The sequence below is a fragment of the Rhineura floridana genome, chromosome 7 (assembly GCF_030035675.1).
Source record: "Rhineura floridana isolate rRhiFlo1 chromosome 7, rRhiFlo1.hap2, whole genome shotgun sequence".
Taxonomy (NCBI): domain Eukaryota; kingdom Metazoa; phylum Chordata; class Lepidosauria; order Squamata; family Rhineuridae; genus Rhineura; species Rhineura floridana.
Window position 1 is genome coordinate 90,700,734 of NC_084486.1, and position 21,927 is coordinate 90,722,660.

A 21,927-nucleotide genomic window follows, 5' to 3' on the forward strand; every position below is an offset into this window, starting at 1 on the left:
CCATTTTCCAGGAATAGCAAGCAGGGAAGCCTAAAAAATGAGCCAGTCTAAACAGTGTACAGAATTCAAAGTAACCGGTAGTACCTTACTTTTACAAGAGGCTGACTTGCCCGCAGTTCTTCGGGTACAGCAGACATGTTGAGGAACAAGGCTGGCATTAGGCACGTACCTAATATACATCAAATTGCTCAATACAGCCAACCAGACCCCTTAGCTTTGTTGCCCATCTCATGCCTCCAGTACCTGATCCAACCCACCTTACTTGATGGGCCTCCTGACTGGCATAACTACTCCAGGTTTCTTAACTTTCCTTCCATGCTTAGGGTCCTTGCATTTCATCCTTGATCTCTCATACTCTATATAGGATCTGGTGTCAATTTGCCTCTCTGCTATTCTGCGGTGCCACGCACCACTGGAATCCTTACTATCTAAGCAGAAGTTTCCTCCTTCAGCCAATGGCCACGGTGCAGTAGCCTAGCTAAGTATTTTTAGTGGGTAAAGTCACCAAATATAGGGTGACTATATTCACAGGATAAATTCACAGGAAGTAAGCATTTAATTAATAGGAAATGTGCTATAGTTATTCTTCAGAAAATACTTTAAAACCCCTAGAAATTTAGATTTAATATCCACCCAAGCACCAAGGCTTAAGGTATGCAAATATGTTAAAATAAAACAATTTAAAGTCAGCCTGAATATGTAGATTCTGCACTGATTGGAAGATGCTCAAATGGGATGTACTGGCAAAGTCTTCAGGTAAAGAGAGTTCTCTCAGTTGGGGAGAGCCCTCGTCAAATAGGGGTTTAATGCACAGGTGATGAATGATGAAACTCTGCTGATCTTCAGTCTCATAGTGGGCCATCAAAGTACCTGTGAATCTGAGGAAATCTGAATGAGAGCCAGCTACTTTGACGTTGCCCCAGGTTCCCTGTGCTGCTGAAGCAGCAGAGAGAACATGAAAGAGGCAACAGCATCAATAGCCACTCTTATTCTGTTCTTCATTAGTTCAAGTTGTGAAACCTCTGACAAAGCAGTTCTCATCCCTCAGAGAGCTTCAGAATCCAAGAGGCTCCACAAATCTAAGCACAGACCATCATAACATGCTCACCACCCTAATTCGGGGCAAAGGAGTATTAAATAAAAGCTGGGGCAAAGAGAGAGGGGGAAATCAAACTGCCAATCTTAAAAAAAATCCTCATCTCACCAGTTATGAAAATATCTGTATCTATTTACTTGTTTTTTAACTTCCATTTTTTTATTCCAAAGCTACTTCACACACAACTGGAAAATACAACATGTCGAACTTAAACTAATCCTCTTTATGAAGCTAAATAGGCACATAAAGCTGTCTCAATAGCTGCGGCAAATTTAATAAATAGCTTTCAAAGTGCCATAATTTTTTTTTAAAAAAAATGTACAGCAAGTGTTACGCTTTATGCTCCATTGGTGGTACATATGTCAAACTGCAGTTCAATTTTTTTAAAAAATGTCACTCCGGTTCATTCAATAGCTAGAAATTACACATTTCTTTGATAATTAAAATAATCACTCCCAGTCAGAGGTTTGGCATATCATTCTGATTAGGACATCCACAAATTTTCACATTGCATTACATACACCATATTTCAGATGGTAAATATGTTTACCTCATTTACCATCAGCCCTCCTGATGTTTCTATAAATTGTACTGTACAAATAATCAATTGTGTGCCAGCTGAATCGTCTTCACTGAAAATTGGAAAGCCCTAATCCTGAGCCACTTAGGCCCAGCACGCTTAGCGATGTACACAATCAGGTATCGACCAGAAAGGCCGTTGGTAGCAAGGTGACACAGTATCCATGCTGTATAGAGTGAAGTGCAATTATTTTCACTTTCAGAAAACTGAGATGAACAGCCCCATCTTGAGTGATGCCTCACAAAGGTGAAGTGCTGGGGAGTGCTGCAGTTCATTCTACATTACAGGCTACATGAGAAACACTATTTACTGCTTTTTTTCCCCAATATGGAGAAGCTGAAGGCCATCCTTCTCTGTCAATGGACAGAGAAATCTTTCATCCACAGTTCAAGGATGGTCCATAGAAGCCTGTTCTATCACAGAAGTCTTGCTCCCCAGTCTCTCTCTTATAGATACAGTTCAGCCAAGGGCACGTGCCATAGCCCTGAAGTGGCAAGGCATGCCTTTTGCAGATGCTGTGCTTGGGCGGAGCATACCATAGAGGGACTGAGTTCCTGAAGCTGCAGCCCACCACATGGGCAGCCTTATCCTAGGGATGTTGCTGCTCTTGTACGTCCCAGCTGTGTAAAGGGCTCCTTGCACAGAGATGGATTTCCTCCCCCTTTTTTTTTACTTAGAATAAATTCTCGTTCGTCTGTGAGTTCAGAAGGTAGTCTATCCAATTTGGCATTGGGTGTTTTTGGCCAGTCCTCAGCTTTTATAGGCATGTGTGTTAAGGGCACGATAGATGTCTTGGGTGGCCCCAGGTGAAGTGGGGGGGGTACACACACTGCCCTGTACCCTTTCAGATGAGGCAAAGAGGCATCTATTTCCTTGCCCCGCTTGATCTTCTGGAAGCTGAAGGATACAGAACTCTAGCCAAAAGGTGGCTAAAGACTTCTGTTGGAAATGCCTGTTACGCTCACTGTTATCAAGTTTCTTCTCTCTTCCTTTTGAGGAATTTGCAGCTTGGATCAAAAGGCTATTGTAACCCGTCTCAATCAAAGGGGGCACTTGCCACCCTTGAACAACTTATTTGTTGGGCACCTGGACCCTCGGCAGGGGTAGAGGTGGAAAACCAGGCCTACTTGGATGCTGCACTTCCTGCCTCAGACCCGCAGAAGCTAAAGTGGAAGCCACTGTAGGTAGAGTGTCAACATGAGAAGCTTTGTCTCCTCCCAGATAAGTTTGAAGCAGCTGGTGTGTCCAGCCCAGTTTTCTCTGCTAGAGCTGAGGAAAAGTTGGGGCAGAGGGAGAAATGAAGGAAGAGGAAGATGCTTTCTAGCCAACTTAAAGTTCTTAAAAAAGGGATACCCCCCTATGTCTCTCCCTCCCCCCTTCATCTGGTCCCACCAAGATAGTGGAAGAAACTATAGCAAGTACTCAGGAAAAAAACTGAAATCAGAGGAAAAAGCAGAATCCCAAGACAGAAGGTGCAGGAACTCTGAAAACAACCAGCTTCCTAGTCATGAGATAGGGCTAGACAGAGAGGGAGAAGAGCTTCTGCCCCTAGCAAAGGTAAAAGACTGACCCTCTCTGACATTTTCTGTAGTGATTTCACAATTACAAACAGCTGTTCAGTGCATCCTAAGCATGGTGCTTTTGTGCTGGAGTTGCCTACTTCATATGAAAGTGGGGGATGCGAGTGGGGGTAAGCTATTGGAAAAGGAGAACTGAGGAAATCACAAGGTTAATCATCCCTTTAAAGGTCTTTCATTCAGAGGAAAATGTTTTCTGCAGTGGAAAACCTGGCTGGAAATGAATCTGGAAAGTGTGAAGTCTGACATTTTATAGTAAAAAATATTTAACGGAAAATACAAATGAAGTGATTAAGAAGGGCATGGACCCCAAGAGAGGAGGATTAGAGAGTATGATATAGGAACTCTAAGGCTTTATTGACCTGACATCACTCTTGTGTTTGAGGAGAAATAATCTTAAGAAACTTACATAAATCAAAAAGCTTCCACATATTTGCATAAACAAAAGAACATTCATGAGAGCCACAAAATCACAGAAGTCTTAATGCCCTATTAATTTTGCAGTCTTCAATAACAACTCTCTTAGGTTTGCAATTAAAAAAAAGGTTAGGTGCCACACAGTGTTCACCTCATTAAAATAAACATTTATTTGCAAACGTATATTTTTGAAGTTGGTTGGGTTGCCTTGACGTTTTGGTCATTGCAAGTTATCTGTGATATTCACAATGCATTTTAAATTAAAGTAACTGTGGTTCTCCTCCCAGAACTGAGGGGGTAATGAAAAAAAAACTGAATCCATTTGACATCTGAGACTGTGTCAGCCAGTTCAAGGCATGATAACAAGCCCTGCTCAAACCTGAAAGAGTTAGCTCTACCTCAAACCACAAGGGAGGGAAGTGCCTGGGTATTCTCAGTGTTTTACCCTCTCTAAAGTGGTATCTTTCTTCTGAGCTCTTGAGAAAGATAGAGGTGACCCAGAATCTTGATGTCCAGTGGTATAGTGGCCAAAAACTAGATGACGAGACTTGCTGCTTTTCAGCATACATCAATCATTGCCAAAATTCTATATTCCTCCATGGGCTCTTCCATCTCTTGCAGGTGTAAAGAAAACCAGTTATGCTAATCTCAATCATCTAGATTCTATTCCATCTGCCAAAATCAAATCGCAAGTAATATATCTCGTCACCCCCCTTCAGCATTTCTCAGCAGTTTTGCAAACATACTAGAAAAAACTAGCATTTCATAGAAAAATTCTGTATGAAATAGTCTCACTTGGTTGGTCACCATGGATCATAATTCCACATGTGCTGCCATTTCTGTAGAAGAGAGGAGGGGAAAAATCAGTATGAAAGGTACATGTAAATATATCATCGTAGCTCTAAACCCAGATTTCTATTTTTAAAAAGCCACTATTTTGCCAAAGGTCAAAGATGCAAAAGTCTCATCTTCGACACAGTAAAACCTGCACAGTCAGTTGTCACAACAGCAGCTACTCATGGCTAATAAGTTTCTTTCCATAACCAAGACAGAGGTTTGCAAAGGCTGAACGCAGCAAGGATTAAAGGAAAAGAATAACTTCAAGCTCATATATTTAAAGTTATAGGATAAGTTCATGATTGTAAAGAAACAAAGTAAAGAGCATTCCTATCATTTCTTTTCCACTGTGCTTAGATAGACCACGACAGTGTATTTTTCCCCCTGCAGTTATGCCTTAAAATGTACCATAGGAAGTTTTGCATCTTGGGAAGTGGTAGATAACAGCTTTAATGCCATTCCACACTTTCAGTAGGCACATCTGACATCAGTGTGTGAACAACAGATGCATCTTAAAAGCTGTACAAGGGAACTTACCTTCTCGACTTTGCTGTTTAGTTTCATTTGTTGTAAAAAGTGATCCTGATTCTTTTTCTTGTTGGAAACGACTATAAAGCTGTTTAATTTCTTGATCATAATCCTGCCACTCAGGGACAATCCTCATAGCTGCCTGCAGCTTGGGCTCTTTGGTCATTGGGTTATTGCACTGAAATGCAACACATATGTCAAGAAATATGTGGCCTTTCACACATACAGGAAAAACTTACTGAATAGTGGATGTGTAACTTAAGCCGTGAATATGATTCAACATGAAAACTATACTGCTATTTGTTTTAAATTTAACTCTTACTGGTCTGGTTCACATGTCACATTAAACCATAGTTAAAAACCAACTATGGTTTAATGTGAATGCTGGTGAATGCTGGTGCATGCTGCTGAAAAGTTCTTGCTCTACTCTTCCCCTGCTCCTGGCTCACTGCTGGGAATCAAACCAAAGTCTGACTTGTTGTGATATCTAAACTTGGGCTTGTGGTTTGCTTCTCTCCAAGCAAACCTTGGTTACTAGAAACCACAGATTGTTTTAATGTGAAGCATAAAGTTTGATAGAATCAGGCCACTGGCAAGGACTGCAATTTTTCCAGATTAAACAAACTTTGAAAAGTTCCATAAAATTAAGGAAATGGTTATGGGGTCTCTGAACATATTTTATGCATTGCTATGCCAGGTTGCATATGGTCCATAATTATGAAGCACTTACTGCTAGAGGGCAACAACTTTATTAAGAGGTCACGGTTGCATTTGGCTCCCAGACCAGCGCTTGGAAATTAAAATATCTCCTGAGAATACAGAAGCTGGACATCCCTCACCTAAGTGATAACACTTTTCTTTGGAAAAATATGAAAGTAACATAAATAGGAAAAATATCCTTACTATTTTGATACATTATAGAATTTAAACACATTTATATATGATTAAAGTGTGGCATGTGCCCCCTCCTGCTCTGTTGTGTACAAGGAGCCTTACCAGATCAATGGTTTTTGCTCTTTTCTTTGAAGCATCATCACACCATGTTTCACACCAAAGCCACTCTTGTGGGAGTGATTTAATGGGCACCTGATGGATCATGTTGTTTGGCAAGTCCTGTCAGAAGGAAAACAAAATTGCAGTTCTTTTAACACAGTAAACTTGTTTCCTTAGTACCCTTTCAGAAGACTTTTGACTAGACCTACAATGAGATGTGAACTAACATTAGTAGAAGGCACAGTAAGTTCTGGACAGACAATAACATCAACAAATGACTGATCAAACTTAACAGTAAATACATGGCAACAAATTATATTGTGGAACACAAATATCAGTAATATCACCCCATGTGGTTTTCAGTCCATGAGATTCAGGAACAAAAGACAAGGATCATGGATTACAATTGTAACATGAAGACACTGGACCAAGTGAGAATCTGTAAGCCAGCAGTGTAGAACATCTAGTAGTTATTCTTTTTTTGCAAGCTTGGCAACTGTCTACAGCCATAAATTGTCAATCAAAAACCAAGAAGCTCTAACTGTATTGCATTCTTTTTTACTTGTTCATACTTACAAAATCCCAGTTAAGTGTCCTTCTTTTCTCCTGTCCCACAGCTAGCATTTCTGGTTCTACCACACCAATCCTAGAGCCCACATACCATGGAGGGTCCCTTCAGTTTATTTATGTTGTTTTCCATTTGTCCACTCACCTACAACTAGTGTTTACATGTACCTCTTCCTCTCAAAATGTCCTCCTCCTTAGCCTCAATAATTGCTTTTTCGGATCATCTCCTCACTTGCCCATCTTATCTTTGTGCCAATTTTGCAGTTTTCTAACTCTGCAGATGCCTTAAAAATTACGTTCTTAAAAAAATACTATTGTAATGAAAGCATAACAAGTACCTGATCAAGGTTGGAGAGACTGTTGGGATCCTGGCTAAGTCCTTGATACTGGCCTCTAAGCCGATCCCCTGCAGCTATTTTCCTGAACTTTTTCAGATCCACAACATAGAGAGCACTAAGAACAGAGAGAGCAGCTGTTTGAGTCACTGTATTTCATGCTACCTTAAGAGGTAAAATGCAAAATACATTCAGATTGTATTTTCAGAATACATATAATCACAAGTGGGCAAATTGGAAGAACGTTCTTAGAATGTATCATCTATTGGCATTTGTTCCTGTCGAAGGGAAACCCACATGTCTTCTGATAAACTAATTTATAGCCACAAAAGCTTCACTATTATAAAAAGAAAGCATATAGGAAACAAGCTTCCCTTGCCTAAAATATCAAACGGACACTCTACATTTTGTGATGGAACTTGAAACACAAAATATGCAAATCCTACACACAAACTCAGTGTGTGTACATTTCAACACAATTGCACAAACTCCACTTAGACAGCAGCAGTTGGTGATGTACTGTTTTCAAGTACTTGAAGAAACAGCTAACACAGTATCAGGAAGAACAAACATCTATCACCTGATGTGGTATTTTCTTCCAGCCAAGTGACTTGCCCAGTATCCTGACTTCCAAAATCTGTAGCCATCCATCTCTCTGCGACTTTCACAGAATGGTGTGTAACCATAAGGTGCCCCATCCAAGTTGAACTCTCTTAGGTCCTTGAGGTCTGTACGCACAATCTAAAAGAAAAGTAGTTTATACCCTACCTTCAATTTCAGTTCTGATGATAATTTGGGACTAGAACCTCCAGATGTTATGAGAGTTATTACCTAAAGACCCATCAAGATTGACAGGTGGAATACAGAAGACAGCCCTAGTTCCTCAACCCTACCCTCTACTCTCCCATCCTCTATCAAGGCCATTGCCAGAGATGGGAACAAGGCCACACCTATTTTATCAAATCGGGATCTGCCCTCTCTTCCTCTGAATTGAACATGACGTGAAGTAGTAAGAAGCACTTCCCTCCCCTCTCTCAGCAACTTGCTGCCCTCTTCCACCATCCTAGCATGGGCTCTGAGAGGAGAAAAGGGGCATCAGAAACACACTGCCTGACTTCTCAAGCCCTGAAGTTGCCTTGAGAACAGGGGGAGGTCCACCTTCATCTCAATCAGATAGCAGAAGCAATGTAATAAAAGATGGCCTAGACCTACAGCATAGTGCATATATTTTAAGTAATTCATTTAATTTAACCTGTTCTGATCTATTTCTTTCTTTCAAATAAATTCTCTAGGAATATGAGAAGAGGGCCTATAAATAGTTGCAGAGCAACTATTGCCCTTTATCTTCAAACAAATGAGGATTGAAGTCTTAGAACAGAACATTCTGTGAAGAAGGGTCTGAATAAATTCATGTCAGCTCTTGCTGGAAACTGCAAACAGGTGTTAGTAGAGATATGGGATTGTCTACCACCTGCTGAAGTCACAAGGGAATTCAGTTCAGACTTGCTGCGTTTTGCCCCCCAAAGGTCTTGCTTCCAGCTGCAAATTCCCCTGGGTGAGACTTTGTTACGTTACTTTCTGAGAGTGCTCTCCTGCGCATGCTAGCAAGGTGTACAGGAAGGAAGGGGAGGAGATCGGTATAATTTATAATACAGTCACCCATAAATTTTATTAGCACTGACCTAGTACTTTTTAAGGCTTCAAGACCACTTACCTGGTCAGCATCTACAAACAGGAATTTATCAACTGCAAGGGGGAAAAGCACATCCAGAAAAAGAATTTTGTAACCCCAGATGATGCGCTGCTTCTCTGTTTGCTGATGAAGCCATCGTGGCCATTTGTACTGAACTAGTTCATACTGGAAATTGTACTTTTCAGCCATGTATGGGATGAATTCCTGGAACAAAACAATGGTTAATGGTTCTAAGAGTTTCTGATATAAAAACGATATTTAAAGCACTTTATGTTTATAGCAAAAGAAAAAGAAAACACAGTATCAACCTTAAAGAAATCAGATATTTTATCAGATAACTTATTTACTGCTACTGCTACTGCTACTAAGATTTTGCCCTGGACTCCTCTGGGAGCAGGAGTGGAATATAAATTGAAATAATAATAATAATAATAATAATAATAATAATAATAATAATAGGTTTTGTATATTGTAAATGTTTTGCAAGTTCTCTTTAGTCTTGTTTTGAGAAAGGCATACATGAAATTTAATAATAATAACGATAGTGGTGTTTCCCATCAATAATGGTGCAACTACAAGCACCAGAAGAGAAGAAGTCCACAAATTTTGACAGGGCTTGGTAGCCAATGAAGTGTCAGGCATGCTTTAAGTTGGATTCTTGCTTTGAACAGAGGGTTGGACTCAGTGACCTTTTTGGGCTTTTCCAGCTCTACTGTTCTATGGGCGTCTGGTTGGCCACTGTGAGAACAGGATGCTGGACTAGATGGGCCATTAGCCTGATTCAGCAGATTCTTCTAATATTCTTAAATTCCTTCATAGAAATTGTCCCAATAAGCATTACATTTACTTTCAGGGGTAGCAACTTAAAACCCAATTTTGTGACATTTATTTGAAAGTTATGTCTAACTGAATTCTGTGGGATTTACTCTCAAAGCAGAGTGCATAGGGTCCCACTGCTAGGTTCTTCTACGCTATGTGCCCATGAAGCAATATCTGCAGGAGCTCAGGGTAGGGCACTGCCAATAGAATGCCTCTCTGAAGGAGGACTAAAGCCGCTTTATACGACGTATATTCTACCTGGCTTGAGCAGAGAGATAAGATAGCAAGACTCAGTCAACTTGGCTGAAACCCAGCTGTAATTTGGCTCCTCTCCTCCCATAACTGTTTCCATGCAAGCTGATCATTATAAGAATTACTGTGTAACTTCAAGAATTAGTTCCTGTGTTTGCTTGTTTTCCTTTTCCCTTCCCATGCCTTTTTCCTACATGCATTTATTTTAACTGATCAATCAATAAACAGTCATACTAGGGTAGGGCGGAACAGATGGGTGGCAGAAATGCTTTAAAAAAAGACAATATTAAGCATTTTCTTGCAACAAACCTTAAATGTAGGTGACAGATAGTTCTTCAGGAACCAGAACTTCACTGGAGTCTGTGTATGTTTCAGCACAGATAGCATCATTATACTGTTAAGGCAACAGACAGAGAGAGATAAAGTCTTCTAAATATCTAGAACTAACACCAATCAGCAGTGTACAGTGTCATGCTCTTATATCTCAGTCCTTTATGTAATTTGTATTTATGAAATTATTGATGGCTGTACAAGAAAATCAAGAATATACCAACCTTGCTTATAAAAATACTTTGCCCAATTAAAAAATATGTATCTTAAAAATATATGCCATAAGGCAAAGTCTGTATTTTGTGCTGCATTACAGCTATGTTCATATAGAAAATAAACCACAGAGGGTATGTACATGTGTGGTCTTGTATTCCAGATACATTATGTGAACAAAGTCATAACAAAGCATTACATTAGTTACCTAATAATCTTCTATTTTTTATAAATGAAACAAGGACAAAGGCTAATAAATAAGTAAAAGGGTTTTGTAAAACAAAGTATGATTTTGCTCCAAGAGCTGTGTATTTCACATATAGGACAGTATCCAGATAATCAGTTCCACTAGTGCAAGGCATTTTAGCTGCACAATGAAACTTCCCTGCCCTCTTCTCTCCCCACCCTCCCCCAATCTACTCCAGCAGAGGTTTCCCCAACCCTCCAGAGCAGATTTACGGGGCATGCAGGGGGCACAAGGGGAGAGGAGGGAGGAGGAAATTCCACTAAAACTAAAACTCGTTGCACTAGAGGAACTGATTAGCTGGACACCACCCATAATCTTGTTCCCTCCTTATCTGGAGATTAATCAAGTTGCTTTGAGACTTTTTGTTGTAAAAAGCAACTGACAAAATGAAAATATTTTTATCAGCATCAACCACATTTGGAAGGTATTTGCTACACACCACATACTTGTACAGCGTCAGTGGTTCTCAAGGAATTGCACTGGTTACCAATACGTTTCCGGTCCAAATTCAAGGTATTCCTGCTGATTTGTAAAGCCCTGAATAACTTGGGGTCTACATACGTGGGAGGATCTCTTCCTGTACAACCCTGCCTGGATGCCAGGAGAGCCTCCCTGACAGATCTTGAGTGTTCTGTCACCAGGTGTTATACATTGCAGTGAGATAAGACAAAGCCTTCTCCGTGGAGCTCCCTCCCCTCTGAAATTCAGCTGGTGCCTACTTTATTTTCATTTAGATGCCAGCTTAAAAACACCATTATTTTCTCAAGCCTATGGTAATTTTTAATGTTCTGCTGGAGCTTTTAGATGAGCTGGAGTTGGTGTATAATGTTATTTCATCTGTTCTTGAATTAATGGATTAAATGTTTTATATGTGATTTTATTTTTATGCAAATCTGAGATCTTAGGATGAAGGTTGGGCTATAAATATTTTAAAACAAACGGCCTCTGGAGGAGTTTGACAATCACAAAAATCAGGACAGACAAAAGAAAGTACTTTTGCAGGCAGCGCATAGTTGAACTATGGTATTTGCTCCCACCAGAGGCAGTGATGGCCACCAACTTGGATGGCTTTAAAAGAGGATTAGACAAATTCCCAGAGGAAAAAGCTATCAATGGCTGCTAGCCATGATGGCTTTGCTCTGCCACCATAGTCAGAGGCAGTATGATTCCAAAAACCAATTGCTGGAAGCCGCAGGAGGGGACAGTGCTCTTGCACTGGGGTCCAGCTTGTGGGTTTCCCATGGGAGTCTGTCTGGCCACTGTGAGAACAGGATGCTGGTCCACTGGCCTGATCCAGCAAGCTTTTCTTATGTTCTTACTGAATGCAAAATTACTGAAACATAAAATTGCTCTTACATGAAAACCTGAAAGTTTGAAGTTGCTCTTGTAGAAACATCTGGAGAGAAAGCCATCATGATAAGCTCTAGGAACTGCACTGCAACAATGTGGCTAGTATTTTTTGGAATTTGAGTGAAAACAAGCAAATGGACCCTGTCTAATTCCAAAACAGTACAGTAGGGCCCCGCTAATACGGCGGGTTAGGGACCAGGCCCCCGCTGTAAAGCGGAAATTGCCGTAAAGTGGGGCCCCATAGACTATAACGGGCCGCGTCACACAAAAATGACATCAAAATGGCGCACGACGGAAAAAACCCACCATATTAGCGGGACAAGCGCTGTAAGAGCAGGGCCTTTCCCTAATTGAAAACCGCCACATGAACAAAGCGCCGTAAAGCGGAACGCCGTAAAGCAGGGCCCTACTGTATAGAACATTCAAAATAGTGAGTTACTGAATTTAAATAAAACCTCCTGGTTTGCATTTTCAGTATCTGAGATTTCTGCAAGTGATAAACCTATGATTTTTTTTGGGGGGGGGCGATATTGCATCATTAAGAGATTTGGGTGAAAGTCTAGAAAAATTAAAACTACCCCACTTTTTGAGAAATTCAAAGTTCTCCTAGCTCCACATGCACTGAAACAGAAAACACCTGATGAAGAATTTGGTGAAAATCTATTGCAGTATTATTTGAAGTCTTGTGGTAATGCTTATCAGTCTCAAGGATGAAAGCACTCTGGATTTCTCATTACCACCTGCAGAGAAACCTTAAGTGCATGCTGTGTCCTTCTACCTTGTCTGTACAAGGGATAGAATCAGATGCATGCTGCTCCATATATATACAAAGCCATTTATATATGAAGAACATAGATTTAGTATTGATGCAGCAGTAGGAAACTATTATAAATTTGGATATTTTGATAGAGCTTGTGCAAAGCAAAGAAATGTAGTTAATGAAGGCTATCTATAGAGTGGATTTGGTAATGTACTATTGATTCTGGACTAACCGGAGAAATCTCTCATACAGATGCCCTGATGCCACAGAAAATATGTTGAGCACATCATCCTTCTCCTGCTTCACCTCTTCTTTCTTCTGTCCACCTGTAAACCCCCTTAAAAAAGGAAAAAGTGGAGAACCCCCCCCCAATGATTATACACCAATCTGCAATGTCACATACAACAGCGAGGTTTCTACTTCCATTCTATGTCCTACACCTAACCAACATTTGTCGGGACTGCTGCAGGCACTGGCTGTCTTGTCTTCGTCATGCTTAGTATTGTCAACTGATTCCAAGTACAAAAGGTCTTTGATAACCCAAAATATGCTGGTAACATGAAACATGAAAAAGCATAGTGCCCAAAACTTGAAGACAAAAGATTCAGGCTTTCTGGAACATGAAACATTCAGATCAAAAACAAATGCATAATTTCATAGCACTTGCCAATGACAGCTCATGCCACCTAACATTAGTCAGTCTGTTACAGAAAAACAATGAATTTTTCTGCAGAAATATAAAAACTAATGTTACTATTCTACTCTAATTTAGTTGCAATGTAAGACCTACTCCTATCAAAGGATGATATCCAGCTAACAAGTAGACGCTCAGATCTGAGTGGATCTATGCCCCAAATTCTTACTCAGATAATTAAAAATGATTCTAAATGTACTGATATGGTATTTCATTATAATGAGATACATAAGGATTGAAGGTATTTTACAGCACATGCAATTACAGTATGAAGGAATGCTTCCAAAACTGGAAGGACAGTGAAGAATAGGACAGCTGTTTACCATTTAAGAGATTCCCAAAATCCAGATTCATTTTCATTTGTTCCATCACTTAATAAATCCTCGTTTAACATATCCAGTTTCTTCTGAACCTATAAAGAGAAGAAGCTTAAGCTTCTGACTAAAACCTACTTTTGAACTACCTAATGGACTGCCTTCAAGTCGATTCTGACTTATGGCAACCTTATGAATAGGGTTTTCATGGTAATCAGTAATCAGAGGGGGTTTACCATTGCCTTCATCTGAGGCTGAGAAGCAGTGACTGGTCCAAGGTCACCCAGTGAGCTTCATGGCTATGGGAGATTTGAACCCTGGTCTCCCAGGTCGTAGTCCAACACTCTAACCATTATGCCACACTGGCTCTCTGAACTACCTGGTTTGATACGTTTTATTTTTTCAATTAGAAATGAGCCACAGTATCAACTAAATTTAAGACAATATCTAGAGAGAGAGAAAAATGTTTGACTAAGAAATCAGTCACGTAAAATCCTAGCTAGCTGTAAGACTTGAAGAGGTTAAACATTAAATTACATGCGTCATACAAATTGCAAGCTACAGTAAAATAAATCTTGCAAATCACCAAGGCTTTCCAAATGAAGTAGGACTGCAATATAAGAACTAAATCAGTCAAGAACAACAGATTCAAATTAGGAGCCAGAAGTACTATACAGGGTGTGGATAGGAGACAGTATTACATGGGGGTAAACAGCTACAGATAAAAAACATGCAGGCACATACTGATTTCATATCGTTTTGCATCTACAGTATCACTTCTGGATTACCTCACATGGTGAGAAATATTAGAAAACTAAACGAATGCATTTCCTCTTTAATATATACTAAGGATGGGGAACCTGTGGCCCTCCAGATGCACATAAGCCTGGAGCTCCCATCATCCCTGACCACACTGGCTGAAGCCAAAGGGAGTTGGAATCCACAACCATTGGGAGGGCCACAGGTCTGCCATCTCTGATGTATACACTAAACTCAGAAATGCACGTTTGGCAACTATATTAAAACACAAAAAGGTTATTAAAGATATTCTAGGACATGCAGAGGCTGCCGCTCTTTGCATCCTCCCCACCCCCTCCAGTTCATAGTGTTCTGCCTGCCTGGTTTTCTTCCGCTGATCACTTTCTCCTTATTAGCAGCCCTTCTATGAGTTGGGAGTATGCTTGGAGGGCAGTTTCACACACCTAATGGACACCTAAGGAGGCCAAATGAAACTTCCCTTGCTTTTTTAATGGGCTGATAAGATATGTATTACTGAGCTTGGATATTATATAGATGTCATCTCATTTGCTAAATTACCCAAAACTATAAAGGACCGCATTTCTTTGTTTTGCCCATAGGACCCACTATTATATAGGAGAACAACCGCAAATGTTACTGAACATATGAGTTTTACTGTGTCATTTTTAAACTCACCTTCACTTTAATAATTTTGCTCTTGAAATTGTTGAGAACAACGACAACCTCACTAGCATCTGGAGGAGAATCTGTACCATCATGGCTAAAATGGATAACAATAACGAAAAACCTTTAGCTCCAACACTTCAGGAGGAGTGCTGTTCTGTTGCTAGTTTCAGTACTCTTTCCATCATGAGCTTGGGTCAACAATGCTTTTCCTTCACAAACAGTCTATGCTCCCAAGTATTTCAGAAAGATTCATAAACCAAAACACAAACACATATTTACATATGAAACACATTTCACTCAAATGCTAATTTGTTAGCTCAGCAAAGTGAAGGGAAGCCAAGTGAGCTATTGAACTCTCATATACTGGCAGTCAGAAAAAACCCCCAATGAACATAACCAATGCCACTTTAGCAAAAAAACCTGGGGAAAAAACAATAATTATTATTACCACCCCACCTGTAAATTCTGTAAATATCATCAGACCTTCCTTTTCTAAGTCTTAGAAACCAGGAACCAGGATTAGCTTTTAACTGGAAGTAGCCCTGTAAAGGGGAAAGAGAAAAGACAAGCGTCCTAGACCTGTGATAGGCAGTTTGTTTAGTATTAAGCATCACATCATGAAGAGACAGATTTAAATGCCTCTGCTAACAGGTTATACAAAAGAGTTGCACAGGAAACATGATGCTCCCAAGAATATGATGAATGCCAACCTGCAATCAGCTAAGATGTTCCATTGACCCAAGTTAGACCTTAGGAATTAGACATTTCAAACACCAGAAACATTAGGCTTGCCTGTTTGTTTCTGATACTTTTGATAGCAAAATATAAACTTTGCTGAAATCAAGAGGTCTGGGAATAATTTTCAGAAAAATATACCCCGGGGTTTGCAGGACTGTCATGAGACGCAAAGGAGCACACTGAATTATGCAGATTTGTGCTGCTCATTTTTAGAGCAAAAGGATGCATGTGAAAAGCTACAACTGGAAACTGCAACCAGTGCAAAATGTTGTGATCAGAGCAGATTTCTCAGGAACATAGGAAGCTGCTTTATACTGATCCAGACTATTGGCTCTGCATTGACTGGCTGTAGCTCTCCAGAATTCCAGGGAGGCGTTTCTCCCAGCCCTACCTGAAGAGGCTGGAAAGTGAACCTGGGACTTTCTGCATGCAAAGCCAATGCTCTTCCATTGAGTTACAGCCCTTCTTAGAACATGCTATTCATTATCGTATCAGCTTCATTGGTTTCTGATTTGTTACTAAGCTCAATTCAAAGTGCTGGTGATTACTTAAGAAGCCCTAAACAACTTCGGACAAGGATATTTAATCTCCTTTTGCATGGACTTTCCTATTTGGTCAGATGGTCTGAAGGCACATGGCCAGCTCCCTGCTGAAGCTAAGCAGGGTCAGGTCTGGTCAGTGCCGGGATGGGAGACCGCCTGGGAACCATATGTAAGCCGCCTTGGATTTCTATCATGAAAAGAAAGGCGGGGTATAAATGTAACAAATAAATAAATAATAAATCATCACAGCTGCAATAGTTTGGGATGCTTCAGAGGGCCATGCCCAGACTGGCAATGTCCAGGATGTGGAATTCCCTGTCCCTTTGTGAATTCTGTGAAAACCCTGCTGCTGTATCAGCAAGTGTTTGGTCTATCTGGTGGATGGTGTATTATCTTCATTATTTGATTGTTGTTTTGTATCTGCCATATTCTGTTGAAGTTTTTTTTTAATTTATAAAATACAAAACATAACTGGCCAAATACATAACACAGAGAGAAAGGACAATCCAGACATGTCAGAAAAAAACCAAGAAAAATGAAGGACTCATAAAGTTACATCACAGAAGTAAATTAATATTCCTTCAAAAGTGAAAAAGGATTACCAACTACTATATTCTGTTACGGGCTCCAATAATGTATACTGAATTTCCTCCCCTCTCCTCGCAAAAAAAAAAAAAAGACAGTGACGATGATAAATATATTATTATTACAGTAGGGCCCTGCTTCCCAGCGTTCCGCTAATGCGGCGCCTTTCCTCCCCTCTTTAAAAGCCGCTTTTGCAGCATTTTGCAGCATTTTCGTGCAACGCACCCCATTAAACTCAATGGGGTTCCGCCTTACGGTGATTTCTGCTTTACGGCAGGGGTCCGCAACGGAACCCGCCGTATAAGCGGGGCCCTACTGTATCATCATCATCATTATTATTATGCATCCCATGTTTTATCCATAATGCCCAAATCAGTTTGCTTAATACAACTATATCCCACAGTTTAACATAATACCATTATCTCAATTTTGATACTTGGGAGTTTTCCCATTGTTTAGAGTATATGAGCCTTGCTCCACAATCACATGGAAAAAGATTCCTTCTTTTTTTTCTTGGATACAGTAGGGCCCCGCTTACCGGTGCTCCGCTTACAGGCGTTCCGCTAATGTGGCAGCTTTCATTCCCCATTTTAAAGCTGATTTTGCCGCTTTTGCACCATTTTCGCGCGACATGCCCCATTATACTCAATGGGGTTCCGCTTTACGGCAGAAGTCTGGAATGGAACCTGTCCTATAAGCGGGGCCCGCCTGCATGTTCTTCTTTCTAACATTGCTAACAAGACTATCTTGGGGCCCAATATCACTCTTTCCTCCATGAGAGATGGCTTTCAATATTTCCCCCCCCTGTTCCCTACCATACCCACAAGACTACCAATAGTAAATAAAGTCTCCTCTTTTCCGTATTTCCAGGTAGTTCTCAACCACATTAGATACTATAGCTGGGGGCTTGATACTATGGATATACCAATAATTTTGTTCTTTTAATAAGCTACCATATACTTATTTTTATTCATAAATAATTCCAGTCTTCCACAGAAATTTGCAAGTGAATTTAGTTGCCCATTTAACTACATATGCAGCATTCTTTTTTTAATAAGTAACAAAAGGTGATATATTTGAGAGAGTGTGATTTGGGGGTTAGTATCTTAAAGAAATTCACACAGTGTTAATTTGTTCTCCTCCCACTGATCTTGTTAGAAAATACCTAATTTGTATTCATAATTCTCCAATATCCTGTTGCCCTTGGTCAAAGAACTGCACTTGGGAAAAACCCATATTTCAAATAGCCCAATCGGCTTTCTTTGTTAAACTTAGAATCAAAAGGATGGAGGCTGTTTGTAGGGGAATAAACTGGACACAAGACCTTTCTGAATTTACCTCATTTACATAATCCAACCAAAAATGTACTATATGAAGTCAAGGGTACGGTAGTTATTTTTTTTATTTATCCTGGGAGAAATTATGTGAAAAAATGAGTCATCTCTGCCTGCGGATGGGATATAGCGCAGATTCTCAGGATTCCAACAAAGGCCTTGATTTTCCATATTAATGCGTCAGTCACCTGACTGGCCAACTGGAGTATTTACAGATCTGTTTCAACAGGCATTCTATTTTAGTTTGGTGAGCAAAGCAGGCACTTACTAAGTTAGCCATGACAATAGTGTCCACAACCACAGGGTTTGTTGACGTTCCTAGTGTGAACTGAAGCCCTCGAGGGGGCTGCCCTGTAGTGATATCATAACAGTGACCTTCCAAAAGGAGGTGCTCCAGTTCATACTCAGCTGCCACAACACTCTCCACCTGTGAAAAGAAACCACCACTTTTTGAAGCAGTCAAAAAGCATAACAAGCAAAAAAATTAGTCACACAGGAATATAACTGAAACACAGGACAAATTATGAGCAACAAGTCACAGTGCTCGATTCTGAATCTCGCAACCTTTGATAACGAAGTATTCTAGTCACAGTACATATGACTAGTAAGACAGTGTTTGGCTTCGCATCATCACTATAATCCTGTATGCACAATATTTCACAGTTGGAATTTAGATATGGACGTTCCATTTCTTTTAGAAGATACAGGCATGGTAAAGAAAGCTCTTAATTCTCAACTCTGTGACCATATTTCTACTTCAAGTTACAGGCACTGCTGGATTAATTGTAAAATGATGGAATAAGGTATCTTTTTATGTTCTTGACCTCACATTAGGCTAATATATCCAAAATGGCTCTTACCTTTCTTTGCAGTGCTAAAATACAAGTAACAGAATCCAAGGCTTCTCAGGTTTAACTTACCTCACAGGATTACTATAAGAACAAAGATATATTGCAACCCACTCAAAGTGTATCTTAGCAAACTGATCAAAAACCACCTCTCTAGACCAATATGGAAGTCATTATGTTCATAACTACCAAAACCTCAACAAAGCATCTGGGGGGGAGGGGGAGGATATTGAGGAACAGCATAGCTTTACTAAAGCTAAGTTATCACTCATTATTAGGTGAGGCTAACCTTCAACATTTTTCCTCTTATTAATCTGGGGATCTGGATATTAAAAACTCCTTACAGGGATGGGGAATCTGTGGCCCTCCAGGTGTTACTGGACTTCCAACTCTCATCATCCCTGACCACTGGCCATGCTGGCTGAGGCAGAAGAGAGTTGGAATCCAACATCTGGAGGGCCACAGGTTCCTCATCCTGCCTTAAATACATGAGAGGCAAAATGGCTTAAATAAGTTAAACTCCAATAAATATGATAGGAAATCTTTATGCAAAAGATGACTTCACATTGATTGCAACTGAGAACTCAGCCTCAAGATGTCTGTGGTTCTTACGGCTGTAAGGAAAGGCACAGTGGTCTGCCCTGAAACAAAAACCAACATTTGGCAGAGGAGAGAGGGAGTGTGTCTGTACAGCTTGCCTTCCAAACATAGCCACACCAATTAATCAAAATAGTTTTAACCTTGGGTAAAGCTATTGTTGATGAAACTATTTTGTCTGCAGAGTTCAAATTCTGAAACAAACCCTCCTCTTCAAATGTGGATATACACATTGACTGGGACTTACCTCCTCTAAATAAATGTTGTCAAGATCATATGATGTTCTTACAGATTCCACCATCCAGCTCTCAGGAGTGTTAAGATTCAAAGTAAACAAGGGGGACTGAGGCATATCCAAGAATTTGGCAACCGGGCCAGGAACCAGAAGTTTGTCTGTGGTAAAAGTGATTTCTGGTTCCAAAACATAGCGATAAAAACTGAAATTTAAAAATGGCAAGTATGAGAACATTTAAATGTCAAACCCCAAAGCTGCCAAGTCAGTTGTCTTTATGCTATGCCTTTTAAGTCTGTAACCTCAAGAACCTCCACATTCCCAATCTATGTGCCTAGCATTTAAAACATAGTGCTTGGAAAAAATATATTTGGACTTCCACAATCAACCAGCCTTCTAGATTCCAGCGTTTCAAGATGAGCTTCAGCTCTTCCTTTTCTCAACAAAACTCAAGCCACACATTTTGGAAAATTATGCACGTCTCATATCATTTATTCCTTTCCTCACTTTTCCATCCATCTATCAAAAAGAGAAAGGAATGGGGCATAAACTAGAGAAATGAATTAATGACACCGAAGTACAGAAAGGAGAAGACCAAAATGAAGCAGGAACCATATTGATCAGTAAGGTTCTCGCCCTCTCCCATGCAGCAACAACCTTCTTGTGTCTCTTGAAATGCCATCCTGAACATCAGGGGACCCTTCAGCCTGAAGAGGAAAGTGCCCCTCCACCCTGACAGTTGCATCGGCCTAACTCTCACCAGATTAATTTTTGTAATTTCTGCAACTCTGCTTCTAAGCTGACTGAACATAGACTTCATTGCAGTGATAAAGGTAATCCTAAGGTGACATAAGATATACACAGAGACAACATTCCTTCCAAAATGGAAGTCACACATCAACTGAAGTGGTGGCTGATGCATCTTTCTTGAAGTCCACATACTTCAGCCCACACAGAGTTGGAACCTACAGCTTTCTGACAGAAGCATCAAGAGACAAACTGATAGCATTTTTAAAAAGCAGTATAGTTTTGCTTCCCATTTTATTATGTTTTATAAAGTTAGCCATTCCTCACCTTTTCAAAGGCATGTCAGAGAGTTTGGACTGGCAATTCATAAAAACTCTGAGGTTCATGTTTATTAGTTTGTTCAATACCTTTAAAACAACAACAGACATATAAAGTTAAATTCACAGCTAAGCATGTACACTTCTTGCGATGCTCTGCTTTCCCCATAACCCCAAATGTGTCTCTACTGCCTCGCTAAAGTTCATATGTTCAGATCACTTTCTCTGCAGTAATCATACTATGGTTATTTAGACACAATCTGGGATAAAGGGCATGGTTACGTGGATCTCTAAAAAAAAAAGACAAGATGGGAAAAATGGAAAATCTTGTTACATGATGAACTGAGGTTCCCATTAAATAGGTCATATCTAATTTAAGTAGCAATCTTAAATATTTTAGCTTTCTCCATATTAAACACAATTACTTTCCATTATGGAACAACTTAAGTTCCAGACATTAAGTTTTACACCAAAAAGACAACATATTTTCAAGAATTACTATAACAAGCTAATAAATCAAGGGAAGGAAAGGCAACATTTTGTATAATTTAAAAGCATTCTTATGAAAGAATGCTAAAGTGTTTGAGTTTTAAACATGAACTCCCTTCTGTGGTATTTATTCTGTAGCACTGAAGGCTTCACATACAGCATGCTTATGATTAGCCTGCCTCCCGTAATAGAGGGAGCTGAGGGAGAGTAATAGACAAGAAAATGCTCAAGGGCAATTGTTCTTCAACTACTGATTAGACTACTACAAACCAATAGAAAATTCACACCATAAGTAGTGGAGCGAGTCTTTGTGCATCTCTGGTTGCAGGGTCAACAATAGCCACGACATCAAAATATGTCTCTCCCTCCTTTGGTCTTATTCTAATTGCGCTAAAGAAAGAAGACAATTCAATACATCCATGTTAGAGTATTTTTTTCCCTTTGGACTATCAGATAAATATCACCAACCCG

At 39.9% G+C, this 21,927-nt stretch overlaps 1 protein-coding gene across 5 annotated transcripts in view; it reads right to left on the reverse strand.

Annotated features, from left to right (window-relative positions):
• Window positions 1-3,487: 3,487 nt before the first annotated feature.
• UGGT1 (UDP-glucose glycoprotein glucosyltransferase 1) overlaps window positions 3,488-21,927 on the reverse strand; it is a 66,191-nt gene continuing 47,751 nt past the window's right edge. For all 5 annotated transcript variants that reach the window (XM_061636394.1, XM_061636397.1, XM_061636393.1 and 2 more), the window contains 15 exons: window positions 21,744-21,846; window positions 20,978-21,057; window positions 19,919-20,108; window positions 18,495-18,653; window positions 15,484-15,569; window positions 15,037-15,121; window positions 13,612-13,700; window positions 12,827-12,931; window positions 10,004-10,088; window positions 8,645-8,827; window positions 7,511-7,671; window positions 6,934-7,048; window positions 6,032-6,148; window positions 5,045-5,213; window positions 3,488-4,509 (listed from right to left, as the gene is read on the reverse strand). In XM_061636394.1, the coding sequence (XP_061492378.1) occupies window positions 4,484-4,509; window positions 5,045-5,213; window positions 6,032-6,148; window positions 6,934-7,048; window positions 7,511-7,671; window positions 8,645-8,827; window positions 10,004-10,088; window positions 12,827-12,931; window positions 13,612-13,700; window positions 15,037-15,121; window positions 15,484-15,569; window positions 18,495-18,653; window positions 19,919-20,108; window positions 20,978-21,057; window positions 21,744-21,846 (1,753 nt within the window). In that variant the 3' untranslated portion in view covers window positions 3,488-4,483. The remainder of the gene's footprint in view (window positions 4,510-5,044; window positions 5,214-6,031; window positions 6,149-6,933; window positions 7,049-7,510; window positions 7,672-8,644; window positions 8,828-10,003; window positions 10,089-12,826; window positions 12,932-13,611; window positions 13,701-15,036; window positions 15,122-15,483; window positions 15,570-18,494; window positions 18,654-19,918; window positions 20,109-20,977; window positions 21,058-21,743; window positions 21,847-21,927) is intronic.